The sequence below is a fragment of the Toxorhynchites rutilus genome, chromosome 1, assembly GCF_029784135.1.
Source record: "Toxorhynchites rutilus septentrionalis strain SRP chromosome 1, ASM2978413v1, whole genome shotgun sequence".
In the NCBI taxonomy this organism is placed as follows: Eukaryota; Metazoa; Arthropoda; class Insecta; order Diptera; family Culicidae; genus Toxorhynchites; species Toxorhynchites rutilus.
The window spans coordinates 41705242-41721599 of record NC_073744.1 but is presented as its reverse complement, the minus strand read 5'-3'; the positions used below and the strand labels follow the sequence as shown (position 1 = coordinate 41721599).

At 37.8% G+C, this 16358-nt stretch overlaps 1 protein-coding gene across 2 annotated transcripts in view; it reads left to right on the top strand.

Moving 5' to 3' along the window:
- LOC129766637 (delta-1-pyrroline-5-carboxylate dehydrogenase, mitochondrial) overlaps nucleotides 1-15892 on the top strand; it is a 30022-nt gene extending 14130 nt beyond the window's left edge. For both annotated transcript variants that reach the window (XM_055767221.1, XM_055767216.1), the window contains 6 exons: nucleotides 4929-5405; nucleotides 5470-5641; nucleotides 5696-5883; nucleotides 5954-6544; nucleotides 6606-6724; nucleotides 15247-15892. In XM_055767221.1, the coding sequence (XP_055623196.1) occupies nucleotides 4929-5405; nucleotides 5470-5641; nucleotides 5696-5883; nucleotides 5954-6544; nucleotides 6606-6724; nucleotides 15247-15362 (1663 nt within the window). In that variant the 3' untranslated portion in view covers nucleotides 15363-15892. The remainder of the gene's footprint in view (nucleotides 1-4928; nucleotides 5406-5469; nucleotides 5642-5695; nucleotides 5884-5953; nucleotides 6545-6605; nucleotides 6725-15246) is intronic.
- Nucleotides 15893-16358: the final 466 nt, after the last annotated feature.

Genomic DNA, 16358 nt, shown 5'->3' with positions numbered 1-16358 from the left:
GCTTGTTTAATCACCAAGAAAGTGAATGTCGTTCTGGAATTTTGTATGTGATTAGGTTTCGCTTGCCAGTAGCAAAACTTCCTCCACTAAGGGTGACAGCTGCGCTTACCTCGAGTATGAGAAAGAAATGCAACTTTTTTCGAGGCCAGTAATATAAACAGAAGTGTTTCTTTTGAGAATAGCGCAAAATGATGAGAAGTGTTTATATTCCTAGTAGTTTCAAGCCACCAATGTATGACTCTGTATGCATGCTATGGTGAACGTTTGTTTGGCGCTTGGTTTACGTTGTACGAACGATGCCTGGAGGTGCAATTTCACTGAGGCAATACTAAATAACATGTAGCATGATATTTGAAACTTGCAAGTGTTGTCATTGTTGTTGTTTCCTCGCGGTGCCAAAGATATATTGATATAATCGACATTAACTGAGTCTAAGTCAATTGTGAAAAAGGCCACCGGAATAGCGTTCGAGGTAAATTTTCAATGCATTGACATGAAATAAATTACGACATACGATCAGCTAGTGTATTGTTCTGCGAAGGCAAGAATGAATAATCAGTCAATTATCGTCAACTGATTCTATAATGAAAAAAAACATTTCAGAGATTGTTCTACCAAGCAGTTGTTTCTAAAATTTCACAGCATTATAGAATAATATCCGAAGGTTTAAACAAGTGACTTTTATCATATAACAGCGTAGTTCTACGTCAACAATGCGGTCGTATCTTGGACACAACCTCCTATAATGTTTTTTTTATGTTGTTAAATGGTAGATATCGCTAGAACCGCTACATCGAACTTCCACACATTCGCAAGTAACCTCAGTTCGTCTAAAGTCAAGCGCATCGACAACGAGCTGCAAGTCTTGAGTGAGCACAATGAATTATTGAAATACTTCAAATCACACTTGGCTGAATTACAAAATCACAATCACGCTATTGTCACCAGTTCTGATAAAACACTACCTGGAGAGGAGAGCACGTGTGTATATTCAATGCACAAGCATTGTTGGAATCATAGCAGGCAACCGTACAGTGACGCGAGAAAATGTGATTCGATGAAAAACAATAATTTGGAAATCATCGTTTACACAATCAACGAAAGCGGCGTGAGGGAGAATACGTCACCTTGCGAGACGTTATCAAGAGCGAAGCCGATACAGTCTTTGGTATTGCCAGTGAAAAACGTACTGCATTGTAAGAACATAACAAAGCGTGTGTTCAAACGAAAAATGGAATCTACTCGGATTCGGTCCCACCTATTGCTGAATGTATTCGGTTAAATGGAAGGAGCGAGGGTTGCCTCATACAGATATTTTTAGTTTGGGTATCCACAATATACGACCTGAGGTAATCAATAGTGTAATTTCCTCAGAAATTCCAGACCTGTCAACTTAACAACTACTCACCCGTATTCTGGAAACCGACCGAGTCAAAATTACCCAAACGAATTGGAATTTTACCTTCTACAATCCGTTCGACTCAAGTACAATGGAACAGGAGAATGAGGTGGGACCATCATCAATAAAAAAAGTACAATGGAATTGTACAATTCTACATTGAAAACATTGAGCTTTGTCTTTCTTTTTTGTGCAGCAAGATTGGTAATGGATATTCGTGTAGAAAAAACGCTTTCAAAACAAAAATTTCAAAAGAAAATTGGCTCTGCATATCAAACATGTGTTCTAAGTGAAAAAGTAACACACTCTCCGCAATTAGAGAAAAATCTTAAACGAAAATTGTATCTGATGATGGTTTTAATGTATGGCTAAAGTTTTGGTGGAAATGCAACGAAATTTATAGAAAAAAGTTATGTTAGAATCAGGGCTATGTCTTTTATGTATTTAAATAACATCGAGTGATAGTTTCCTTTTGAATTTAAACTATTCAAAATTGCTTTCGGGTCTGCTAATCTAATAGAGAGTAAATTGTAAATTTTTTACTTTTTTTGCGTTGAACCGAGCGGATTTAAGAATGCAAAAATCGATTTCGATCAATTCGTGAAATTCAATTAAGTTCCAAACCAATCGGATTCCGAAATGTGAATGACTATTCGTACGGTTATCACAAGCATGGTTCATGGCCCTTTGAATGACATCGACGGAATAATGTAGTACCAAATAGAAAGGTACATCAGCTCCATTGAAGTTGCCTGGCATATCGTTGGTTTCCCAATTCATGAACGGAACGAAGACAGAATTTAAACGAAAGCAATATTGATTTCCTTTTTGACGTAGAACTACGTCTTTCATTAAGGGTGCCAAATCATAAAACAGGTCACTTCTTCTTCTTCTTCTTCTTCAATGGCACTAACGTTCCTAGAGGAACTTCGCCGTCTCAACGTAGTATTACTTGCGTCATTTTTATTAGTACTTAGTTGAGATTTCTATGCCAAATAACACGCCTTGAATGCATTCTGAGTGGCAAGCTCTAGAATACGCGTGATCACAGTGCAAGTCGGAGGAAATTTCTTTGACGAAAAATTCCCCCGACCAGAACGGAAATCGAACCCGAACATAAAACAGGTCACGTTTTTATGAAATAAAGTTAACTTTAATAACTATTTTTGCCGCGAATGGATTTTGGCGATTCACATACTAAACGAATCGGAAATTCCGTAAGATTTGTTTATACATTAGAATCCCCTAGTTTGTAAATGGTTAAAATTCATGAAAACTTGAGGCGTTTCCATTTTCCCATACATTTGTTCTGTCCATTTGTGTGCTTTCCCGAACAGATCTGTCAATAACGAGCAACTTATCGACGACCAACGGAGGGGAAATCGTAGGATTCAAAGTCCCCATGAACAAAGGAAAAGTAGAAGAATGAAGGGGAATACTTGCCTAGAGTATAAACAATGGATCTCGCTGAGGCAAACTTTCATTCGGCATCGGACTGTTGAGCAATCCAGTTCACTTTGCTTTCGCTGCGCTTCGATCTAAGATTGGACCCCACCAGTGGTAATCCAACTTGGATATCGTCGTTTGGTTTTTCTGTTCGTTTTTCGCGTTATTCGTATCGTGTGTTTTCCGCGTCATAAATTGGACGCTTCGCGTAGTGTATGATGAGCAAGAAGAAGAGGAAGGCAGGCTCGAGCCCTGCAAAAAATGAACGCATTGCCAGGGGCAATAATATTTCGAGGCAAGCGTCATCCAATGATGCACGCGATGTTGGTGCAGTGAAAAGCGTTTGCACTGAACCGAGCCTTCGCGAGTGTGACACCGCATGAACAACAGCGAAGTAGGCGATTTCGGCGCGTCGGTCGAAAATGTAAACGCCGTTACCCAGGCAGCAACCAAAATCAAGCTCCCCCCGCTGGTGGTGAAGGCGGTCGCTCTTGACAAACTCATCAGCGAATTCGCATCGATGGGTGTTACAGCAGAGTACAAGCTGTGTGGCATAATTCAGTCTTTTTCCAAGCAGTTAACATTGTTTGTTTTCCGTCATCATAAGGACTTCGTTGGTGCCTTTGAGAATGCATCAATGCATTAAACTGCCGTTATGGCGAAGCAGGCGTTAAGGTTGTGCGTCAAAAAATATTTGGGGAATACCAAGCATCTTGAATGTCTTACTGGAATGTTATAAGTTATTTGGGTTCGCGTGTCAGTTGCAAAACTGCCTTCAGCTAGGATTGCATTAGCGCTATGAAGCATTGCTACTGTTTTCGAGGTTGTTATTAACAAAAAGAGTTTATTTCGCTTGTTTAGTCACCGAGAAAGTAAATGTTCTGGAATTTCGAGTAATCTGATGTTAATGTAATGGGAGGTGAAGTCCCCATCTTACAAGGTTATGGAACCGAGGAGGCCGTTTCATTACGAAAAAATAAATTCACAATAAATATTGCGCTCCGGTGGCGTTAATAAGTAAGTATCAATGCTACGTGCTAACACTGTCACTGTATATCCTAAATTTTACTGCTAATATAACTAAAATTGAGAAAAAATTAAAAATAAATTCTTCCAGCACTTTTCCAGTTTTTTTTTAAATTTTTGCAGCTTTTATTAAATATTGGTTGGCATCTCTGGTTGTGAGGCTGTTAAGCTAACCAAGCAACCATTGACGCCGTTAACTTTAAGCCGCGAAGGCCGCTACACTTACGCTCACGAAAAAATTATCTTTTACACGAAACGGCAAAGCAGAGCATTCATAAATAATATGAATTGATATAAAGAGCAAAGTCATTTCAGTATTGAGTGTACAAAGCTTATTTTGTTGACTGCTTTTCTTATACATTTCTCGTGATAATCAATCATTGTAAGATATCTTTCAATATCTTTATCACACAATTGAATTTGAAAACGGGTTTCACGGAAATACTTAATAAGAGTATTTCCATAACAATTGTTGGAAAATAAGTGTTATTGGTTCAATATCAAGCCCAAACGAATGATGGCCCATTCTGCTCTGCCTGGTCATATTGCCCCTCTCTACCTTATCTATACGTTTCATGCATCCCGCTAACGAACAACTAAAGGTAAAAAAAAGACCGAATGTATTTATTACTTCTTGCTGATATTATCGCGATACTGATACGATACTAATGTGAGAGTACCAAGTCTGACTAAATATTTGTTTGGGTTTGAGAACTGTTTTCTATACACCGGTGACCAGATTACCGCTACTTCTACAATAACGTTTTCCCAGATACTACAAATAAGAATGCGAAATAATGTTTAACCTGGGTTGAGTTTGTTTCAAGCACGTAGAGATCGAAATGATAAATGGATTACGGTAATACAACAGGTGTTAGGAGTGTGATAAAAATAAACAGTGCAATTGCAACGATATTTAATTTTAGATACCATTCGAGAATTAGAAGCACTCTATGCCTCTGTCGCTGCATCCTCATATGCATATTTTTGAGGATTGTGCAAAAATCATTCAGACATTTGATGTTAACCTTTTTCTTCTTCCAAATTTCTATCGCAGGTATGGCATCCGTTGTATTGGTTCCGTCGTTCCGGATACCAAGTTACCAGAATTCCCCCTCCACAACGAACCCGTGCTGGAATACAAAAAGGGTTCGAAAGAGCGCAAGGAGATCGAAGCTGCACTGAAAAAGACCGCGGAAAAAATGGAAGATGTCCCAATTATTATCGGAAACGAGGAGTTCCGCACCAACAATGTCCGGCATCAGGTGATGCCACACAACCACAGCAAGAAGATTGCGCAATTCTACTGGGCAGACAAGAAGCTGGTGGAAAAAGCAATCAAAACTGCGACCGAAACACAAGTCAAATGGGACAAAACTCCAATTTCGGAGCGGGTGAAAATTTGGCAGAAAGCAGCCGACCTAATGGCTGGTCCATATCGCCAGGAACTGAACGCCGCCACCATGCTAGGGCAGGCCAAGACTGTGATCCAAGCGGAGATCGATTCCGCCGCGGAACTAATAGACTTTATTAGGTTGGTATAATACCTATGGTTATCATCGAAATGATTTTTTTTTATTTATATATTTGTTTACCAGGATGAACACATATTATCTAAAGGAAGCATGCAAGTATCAACCAATTAGCGAGAATTCAAAGGTCACCAAAAATTCAATGCGATACCGTGGCATAGATGGGTTTATTGCCGCTGTCAGCCCGTTCAATTTTACTGCCATCGGTGGTAATCTTGCCTACACGCCAGCATTAATGGTTAGTGGTGTCGGATCATTACTGGAAACCGCTTACTGAGTAATCACTTTTCAGGGCAATGGAGTTCTCTGGAAACCTTCCGATACGGCTCTGCTGTCCAACTATGTCATCTTTAAAATTATGCGGGAAGCTGGAGTACCTCCGGGTGTGGTGAACTTTATTCCAACCGATGGTCCCGTTTTTGGGGACACAATAACTGCTTCGCCGTATCTGGCCGGTATCAACTTCACCGGATCCGTACCGTGAGTATTGTGAAAAATTGCGGTCTTTCGATTTGGTTGAGAAAAATTTTCCAATCTTTTTCTCCCCCAGCACTTTCAACCGATTGTGGCGCCAAGTTGGCGAAAACATCAACATTTACAATAACTTCCCGCGGCTCATCGGCGAGTGCGGTGGTAAAAACTATCACTTCGTTCATCCGTCGGCCGATATCCAATCGGTAGTGAATGGAACTATCCGATCGTCGTTCGAGTTTTGCGGCCAGAAGTGCTCCGCCTGCTCCCGGATGTACGTTCCCGAATCGTTGTGGCCTAAAGTTAAAGAGGGCCTGCAGAAAACACGCGACACGCTCAAGATTGGGGATCCGACGGACTTCGGCACATTCGCATCGGCCGTCATCGACGATAAAGCATTTATGCGGATCAAATCATACGTGGATCATGCGAAAAATTCGAAGAATTTGGAAATCATCGCTGGCGGAAAGTGTGACGACAGCAAAGGCTATTTCATCGAGCCGACGATCGTACAGACATCGGATCCATTGGACAAAATTATGACTGAGGAAATTTTTGGCCCGGTACTGTCCATCTACGTGTACAAAGACAAGGACCTGGATCAAACAATGAAAATGGTCGGCGATTCGACACGATTCGCGTTGACCGGGGCGGTGTTTTCGAAAGACGAGTGAGTGCATCAGGTTTTTGAAGTGTGGAACAAACGACGATATATTTATGTTTATTTGTAGGGCTTTCTTGAAACGAGCCCTGGAGGAGCTCAAACTAACTGCTGGAAACTTTTATATCAATGATAAGTCTACCGGTTCTGTCGTTGGACAGCAACCATTTGGTGGCGGTCGGATGTCTGGTAAGTTGTGAGTGTATTGAGGGAGTGTAGAGCGTTAGGACCGTTACTGCAATTGAAGAACGAGAAGATAGCTGAATTTTGCTATTTTAGATGAGATAGATAATAATATAATATTTCAATATAATATTCAAAGTCTCGTCCCTAAATTGGATAATCCAATTCTTGGGCCCGAAGCTTGACTTTCTTCGACTTCCACGATTTCCACGGACGCTTGGACCGTGATGACAGATACAGAGGGGTGCTATTGGGGATCAATAAGTGCCACTCATTTTTTCGAATTCCACCTATTGGAGGGATCGAAGCTGTTGCTTGTCATGCCAACATCAGAGGCAAAAACATCTGCATTGGCCTCCGAGAGTTGTGGTTAGCCACAAGCAACTTGCTGACATGTGCTCACTCCTTCCGTAGCCACGGTTGATCTTGGGAGACTTCAACTAACACGGAACCGCCTGAGGGGGAACAGTTCGACGACAACCGTTTATTGGTGATGTATTACCTCTATTACAACTTCAATATGTCCGTTTTGAATACTGGGGAAACAACACGTGAACCTAAACCTCCTGCTAAACCAACTGCTCTTGACCTTTCACTTTACTCGAATACACTATCGTTAGATTGCAAGTGGAATGTAATCCAGAATCCCAACGGTAGTGATCACTTGCCAATCAAAATGTCCATCTCCATTGGGTTGAACTCTTCTGGATCTCTAAACATGGCATCAAGTATGAAAAAGTTCATTCGCCCATTTCTTCACACCTAATTATTAATAACTCTTGTATCTGTTTGGCATAATCATGGCGAAAAGAATGCAGCAAACAATCGTGAGATTGCACGATGAATCATTTTTCATTCTCCGACCATCTTCATTCGGGACTGAGAGTGAACATAACAAAGACTGGAAAACAACATTCAATGAATGAATACTCCTTTGGAAGGATCGTACGAAACAAAATAACGAGTGAGTCAAAATAGACTCAATCTGCGTGTATGTATGATTTCATTTTCCCTTGTGCTCTTTTCCTTGTCAGCATTCAAGTGCACATGAATTTACCTTCCCGCTCACCAATAACTTGCGTTAATATGGCCTTTGCGTTGGCTTAGATCGTTTCATACTAGAAACAACTCGATTTTCTATCTACCTATATTTTACTGCCGCGATCGAGGGTCAATGATTGCTCATTGAGTGACAAACGAATGATTTTACAGAGACACTCGCTGCTCAAGCAAAAGTTTCCAATTTGATTCTCTCACCATCTAACGTCATTCCGAGAGGCAAATGAGGGAGTGCAAAATTCTCTGAGAATAGATGAGCGGAATCGAGACAGTATTTTTCCGTTCAAATCAAGAATGAACTTTGCGAAGATGATAGGTGAATATTTTCTGTCTCAAATAAAGTGAGGCATACACGGAGAATAGAAGGGTCAGTTTTATCTGTGAATGAGTGTTGTTGAACGAATTTCGACGCGATTTTGCCCATACCTGCATTGCATATAAATTTACAAGACACATTGACTGGAAAGCATATGCGGACGCGATTGCTCGAGCCAGCAGTGGTTTACCTCCATCGGAGGAGTATAACTTTCTTCTCGTTCGATCTATGACAGCACGATTCGCGCTCAAACGAAACCCATCCCAGGTTCCATCATTCGTCGAAGGCCTCTCAATCCATGGTGGGATAACCAGTGCTACTTTATGTAGAAAAATCGAATGCACGTAAAGCTTTTCGGAAATGTGGATCCATTAATAATTTTCAAACGTATTTTGAGAATCAGTTCAAAAATGTTATCGAAGGGATGCTTATTGGCGGAATTACGTGGTAGGTTTGAGACGAGAAACGTTATGAAAAAATTATGAAAAGTTGCTCGAAACATAAGAAATCGTTTTTCGTTCAAATGGATGCGAAGAATGTTCACATCGATGGATTTTTATTTTCGCACGGAAGGTTTGTTCTCCTTTCATGTAACAATTCTGCTCCGGGATCGGATAGATTCAAGTTGAATTTGTTGAAAAAATATAGAAGGTTGTGTCCAAGACACGATCACATTATTGACGTTTGTTAATAGCTTTTGATATTATTTTAGAATACTGCGAAATTTTAGAAATAACTGTTTAGTAGTATGGTTTAGTCGCCCTGAAATGATTTTTATTTTGTAGAATCAGTTTACGATGATTGATTGATGATTCATTCTTGCGCTTGTAGAAAAATACACAAGCTGATCGCATGTTGCATTTTGTTTGATGTCAATGCATTGAAAATTTATCTTTGACGCTATTCCGGTGGCCTTTTTCACATACTTTATGCACCAGCACCATAATCAATCGTTTTTTTGACACCGAATGGAAACAACAGCAATGGCAATATTTCTTCTTCTTCTTCTTTTTCTTGGATGACACTAACGTTCCCAGTGGAACTTTGGCCTCCTCAACGTAGGTATTACATGCGTTATTTTTATTAGTAGTACCTAGTTGAGATTTCTATGCCAGATAACACGCCTTGAATGTATTCTGGAGTGACAAGCTCTAGAATACGCGTGATCACAGTGCAAGTCGGAAGAAATTTCTTTGACGAAAAATCCCCCGGTCAAAACGGGAATCGAACCCGAACCCCCGGCATGATAATGTGAGACGCTAACCACTTGGCCACAGGTGTACGAATGGCAATACTTGCAAGTATCAAATATCATGCTACATGTTATTTAGTATTGTCTCAGTGGAATCGCACCGCTAGACATCGTGCAACGAAAACCAATCGGCACCAAACAAGCGTTCGCTATGTTGAAAATATGCATACAGAGACTTTGATCGATATCCAAACACTGCTTTGCTGTCATCCTTGGTGGAGCGTCAGTTTGATGTAATGAGTGCAATGCCAGATACATCAACGAGTAAGTAATTTGGTCGCGTCCACAGCTCAATCCGAAACGAAGACATGTGATGACGCAAAACAGAGAAAAACAAGCAATTGAACGTTCGTATCCAGAACGATACTGAAAGTTTGCCTCAACGAGATCCAATATTTATGCTCTACAGCAATTCCAAATGAAATTGTCCTAAAAATGCAGATTTTAAAAACTTGTATTTTTGATTCCAATGAATGTGTGTATCCCGTTTGGGTTGGAGGAAATATGAGTTTTTCATATATATTTATTTTTTTTTTAATTTTTTCATACAAAATAGAAATAGAAGTAAAATATGCAGAAAATTTAAAAAATGGGCCCGAGATGGTAAAACTATTTTTGACGAACTTTGTGGAACATCGAATTTTTAGGAATTTTCGAAACTTCGAGTTTTTGTATGTTAGCAGTCATTTTTAATCACAAATTATGAATCCTGATGTTATTTAAAACAAAATAGGTTATTATCAATCTCCTTCTAAATTCCATTCTCGAGATATTTAAAAACATATTTGTAATGTTTTGTTTTTTAATAGTAAATAGGCCCTTTAAATATGTTTGTCGTGTTATACCATCATGTTCATGAGATTTTATGAATTCGCTTATAATTTCCAACAACTTTTCCAAATACATCGTTATGGTAAAGACATATGTTTAGGAGTTACGTTACGAAACACTCGAAGACATGTGGGTTAATACAAAACGTAGTGAAACTAAAAAAACCTTTTTTATCAATCAATCAAAAAAAAAATGTTGGAAATTAAAAGAAAATTCATAAAATTTTATGAACATGACGGTATAACACGACAAACATATTAAAAGAGATTATTTACTATAAAAAAGATTATAAATTAGAAATATTTCTTTAAATAACTTGAGAATGGTTATTGATAATAACCTTTTTGTTTTAAATCACATCAGAATTCATAATTTGTGGCTAAGAATGATTGCTAACACACAAAAATTCGAAGTTTCAAAAATTCCTAAAAATTCGATGTTCCACAAATTTCGCCAAAAATAGTTTTACCATCTTGGGCCCATTTTTTAAATTTTCTACATGACTTCTATTTTATGTGAAAAAATTGAAAAAAATATAAAAAATACATAATTTTTTATATCGCAAATTAAAATTTTATTTTGTAAATAAAAAAAAGAGTACTCATTTTTCTTCTCAATGTATATATTTTTCAAATTAAGCCAACAATACTCTATAACTCTTTCTAACACACTATTTCGGTACGACTCATATTTTTTTAGATATAAATTATCAAAGATTTCTCTTACTCAAATCGATACGCCCTTTTCAAAAGTTACGCTTGAGTCAAAAAATGAACCATGATGATGTATTTGGAAAAGTTGTTGGAAATTATAAGCAAATTCATAAAATTTCATGAACATGACGGTATAACACGACAAACATATTTAAAGGGATTATTTACTATAAAAAAGACAATAAATTACAAATATTTTTTAAAATATTTCGAGAATGGCTACATTTAGAAGGAGATTGATAATAACCTTTTTTGTTTTAAATCACATCAGGATTCATAATATGTGGCTAAAAATGATTGTTAACATACAAAAATTCGAAGTTTCGAAAATTCCTAAAAATTCGATGTTTCACAAAGTTCGTTGAAAATAGTTTTACCATCTTGGGCCTTTTTTAAATTTTCTGCATGACTTCTATTTTGTATGAAAAAATAAAAAAATATGTATTTTGGATATTGCAAATTGAACTTTTATTTTGTAAATAAAAAAAAGAGTACTAATTTTTTTTCTCAGTGTACATTTTTGGCATTTACAACCATCAATAGTCTTTAACTCTTTCTAGAGGGTCCCTTATACCAGGGACAGACATACAGCTGTACTAGCGTTGTACGTGTACAGCGTTGTACAGGTACCATCGTAGCATGACAGACATACTTTGGTTGTACATTGCACCGCATGTCAAACTGACAATCAAAAATTCGACCAATTTTCACCACAAGGTTCAATGAAAAAGTTATTTATTTACCGTCTGAACTATCAAACACAACAAACAAGTTTCCAATCTGAGTTATTAACTCAAGAGAAAGTCAATGAAAAGAATATTTACCAAGTGTTTTAATTCAGTTTGTTCATGCTACCCTCCACTAACCGTTTTTGGCGCTGCGCACAGTACAACTGTAGCCATGTACAGCGGTAAAATAGGTCGGTACAGGTACAACGATTGTACCGAGTTGCTTGCATGGTTCTAGCGATGTACATGGTGACAGACATACAATTTTCGAAGTACAACGGTAGTACAGCTGTATGTCTGTCATAAGTATTACACGATAAATAATAATGACATTACTTCGTCAGAATGACAATAAAAAAGATCGTGTAAGGTTGTCAAAATTGAAATGACGGGCATTAATGATGCATATCCGGATTTTTTTATCTCGCTCCATCATTTCTGTAACAGGGCAGGGACACTATCATTCGTGGTGTCTAGGATACTGTGCGACATCTTGTGTTAAAATCTATGTTTGTGAGAAAATTTACTCTCTATCAGGTTAGTGGGCCCAAGGGAATTTTAAATCCCTAAAATTTGAGTGGAAGTTATTACTTGTTGTTACTTGAATGCATAAAACACGTAGCACTGAACCTTACCTAATCATTTTTTTTACAATTTTTCTGAAATCCCTAATAAAATTCATTATTATAAAATAAAACTATACCCAGATAATATTTTAGTTCAAGGTTTTTTCACCATTTGCGGAAAACTTGTTATTCTACTACATAGAGCATTTATTTGATGCGACGAAAGTGATTTTCATTATTATTATTAGATTTTAAAAGTTTGCCTATTCCACCTGAAAATCCATTATAATTTTCGCTTCACAACGATGAAGCATGAAGCATAAAATGTTAATTCGCGATGGCTACTATACAGTGTCGACATCCATTACCCAATTACGGGGGTGAAGCACACGGGTAAGATACGGTGTCGACATCTACGAAGGTATTAAATCGTAATGAATCAAGCATAATTTATTAAGATTACTATGATAAAATACAGTTTTGAATTGTTAATAGTTCAATGAAAAGCATTTAAAAATGTTCATAACATATTATTCTGAACATTCTTCATCCATTATGATAAGAACAGATCAAATTGTTGAAATTATAATTAGAAATCATTATTAGAAACATGTTTCGTTTAAGATTTTTTCTTTGTTTGCAGAAAACCTTTCAAATTATTAACGGGGTTGTTTATCTGACACAATAAATTGATTTTCATTGATAATTTTTATTTCGAAAATGTGTTGATTTCTCTTACGACTATGAAGGCCAGAGTTGCTGCATTCCTGCAAGCGATAAGAATGATTGTGTAAGGTTGAAGAATAAGATGATTGCGGAATGGAGTGATTCTTGCCACTATTGTCATTACTGATAATGTCAATGCTACTGATCGTGTAAGGGCCGCTTAAGACACTTTTTCGGTACGACTCATAGTTTTGAAAAGGGCGTATCGATTTGATTAAGAGAAATCTTTGATAATTTATATCTCAAAAAGTTACGCTCGAGTCAAAAAATTCCCAATTGCTGTGGAAAACTCATATTTCCTCTAACCCAAACGGAATATACACTTTCATTCGAATAAAAAATACTCATGTTTTGTCATTTGTCGATTTCATTTGGAATTACTCTCTAGGAAAATATTTCTCTTCGTTCTTCTTCTTCTTTTCTTTTTTTCTTTTTTTCTCTATTATAGTGACTTTCACCACATTTTGGCAGTTTCGTCACTTTTACTTCCATTTTTGGAAGAACATCGGGAGTCATAATTGAACTCATGACCTTTATCGTCAGAGGTATTGATGTTACCACTACGCCAGATCGCCTTCACAACTCCACTTCGTTGATCGCCGATAAGCTGCTCGTTGTTGACGGCATGGGCAGGGAAGCTCACAAATGACCAGAACAAATGTATGGGAAAATGGAAATGATTCTCGTTTTGACTTAGGACTACGTCTTTCATTTCTATACCGGGGTGTAAAATCAAAGTTTCGAAAACGAAAGCGTTACGCCGGAGACCGAGATTTTGAGCGTTAATAGCTGCTAAACAACCGAACGAAATGGTATGATAAACACTTCATCCGAAAGATAAAATGTCTACGCGTTATATACTTGTTACTTTTTGATCCAAAAACTTGTTTCAATAGCCTTCAAATTGCTTTCAAAAGAGGCTATTGAAATCACCAATCGGTATATAAGCGAGCGCCGCTCGGAAACCCACTCGGGAGGGACGAATGATCTTTGGGTTAAAGTCCCTTTAAAAGCAAGAACCGAAATCCATTCAGTTATAATTGAACAGCGATTGGACCATGTTGTCGCTGTTGTGGTGAAGCTAACTTCGTTCATCATGAAAGTGCTCATGAACTGTGTCACCAAGAGTCTGTTTGTGCACAGATGCAACTAAAAGCAAATGATCACTAAACCAACGATAGTCCTATGTCACCCTTGCGGTTATGCCACAGATATAACCCACTTTCTGTTTTTATTAATTTAAACTGTTTACACACCAGGAGATTGTAATATAGAGCATAAAAAATCTAATGGAATTTCCGATTCGTTGGAATCCGTGGAATCCGAACAAATGAAGCGTTCAAGTTTGCCTCAAAACGGTCCCTAATGTGTTAATAGAGGTCCTGTCAGACAAAAATGAACTCTCGGGGTTTGTCGTCTCTTTTGAATAATATGTTGTATAACTTGCTTTGTGAGAAAATTTTGAATTCTTCTTACGGAGATTCGGCAGTAAGTCGGGTCTCTTACATGGGCCTCCCTCAGGGCTCATGTTTCAGACCCCTTTTTGTACAACTTCTACGTAAGCGACATTGACAGCCTAGCACAACTTACAAATGATGGTGTGGTATTTGTCATAGGGTCAAACGAATTCGACCTGCAAGGACCCTTACGAGATGGTCGTCTTTTCTAGAAAGCACATGCCATTAAATCGAGTTAAGCGCGTTAACCACTATTTTTCTTCCTTCGTGAGCAATCAGTTCTCTTATTACTAACAATAGAATAAGTTAAAATGTAGATACAGTGGAATCCGTTTATAGTGACATCGAAAGGAATAGAAAAAGACGTCATAAGGCGTCGTGCACAAATTACGTAACGCGAGAAGGGGGGGGGGGGTCGAGGTTGCGCTACTTACTGTGTATTAGAGATAGGAAATTGCGTTACGTGGGGGGGGAGGTGGTCCTAAATCCGATTTTTAGCGTTACGTAATTTGTGCACGACGCCTAATAAGTGGAGTGGATTCTACTGTACATAATACATATAAGAATAGGTTCCAGAATTTAGTGTTATCATCAATATTGTTACAATTTCCTCGTACTGCTCCTTTTCCTGGAAAAAATATGTCACCCTTTTGAACTCGAGTCGACTGTGAGTAATCGGTTTCCTACCGATTACTCGCGGTAAGCCATGAAATCAAGAAAAAATATTTATATATATACTAGTAAATATAAAATAAAGAGTTTGGCTCTTTTAAACTTATACAACTGAGCCTGTAAAAATAAACGAATTTGAAAGTAATAATATTCAGTGTATATCGCTTACAACTGTTACTTATTTTGACAAACATTTGCTTCCCCACAGGCACAAACGACAAGGCTGGCGGTCCACACTACGTTCTCCGGTGGTCGACGCCGCAGTCCATCAAGGAAACCTTCGTACCATTGAGTGAAGTCGACTACCAATACATGCGTGAGTAAGCTGAAAGCTAGTCTCTCGCGTCAGCTGCTGTTCATTGTATGAGTATAAACCATTGTGATAAGACAAAGCGCAGATCGATTCTTTCCTACTTTTCGGCATTGTCCCATATAAAAGAACTCGGAGCTCGATTCGAAGCCACATTTAGCCAATCAATTGCCACTAACACAAAAGCACCCCTCCTAGAAGTATTGTTTACCTTTTAAGTCTTGAAAAAAAAATTTCGTCAAATGATCATAGATTCTCGAAACTCCAAGAATTCTCCACGTTGAAATTATTTCTATACTACCTATTAATTTGTCTCGTCTTCATAAGAGAGAACACTAGTTAGATCTGATACAGACAAACACTCTCTTACTTGCTTCTTTTCACTTATTACAACATTTGGTTTGGAACATAACATAAATCTACTTCAAAATGGAAGTATTTGTGGAGGTATTTCTAAACGGCAACTGTCTGCTTGTTTTTCATGTTTTGAAAGAATAAACATCCTTGTTAATCAATAAATGTTATTATTGTGCGAAATCCAAAACGTTTGGTTTTTTTTTTCAAAGATTTCTGTTAACCCTTTCCTGTGAAAGTGAAATAAAAGATCATTTTACTGGATTACGTATTTAAGTCACTGATGAACACACAAAAACTAGCCGCTGTAACTGCAAATAGAAACTTAATAATTACACACACATGCGTGTTGCATTGGAAAAATAAGTAAATTATATTTGCTGTTATCAAAAATAGGAAACAACCAGTAGCACACCCAACCAAAGTTTATTTTTTGCCATAACCGTAGAAAACCTGTCTTATCGTCGTCTAAAGAGTAGCAACAGTGACTAACTGATGAGAATGATCGAAATTTGCAAAAACAACATAACAGCGTGTATTGCATATTTTTGACGAATTATAATAGCTGGCTGAACGTGCTCATCTGTTATGGTTTGTCCGATGTATGTCCCCTAACTGTTACCTTGAAGCATGTGCTAAGCATATATGAAACTTCA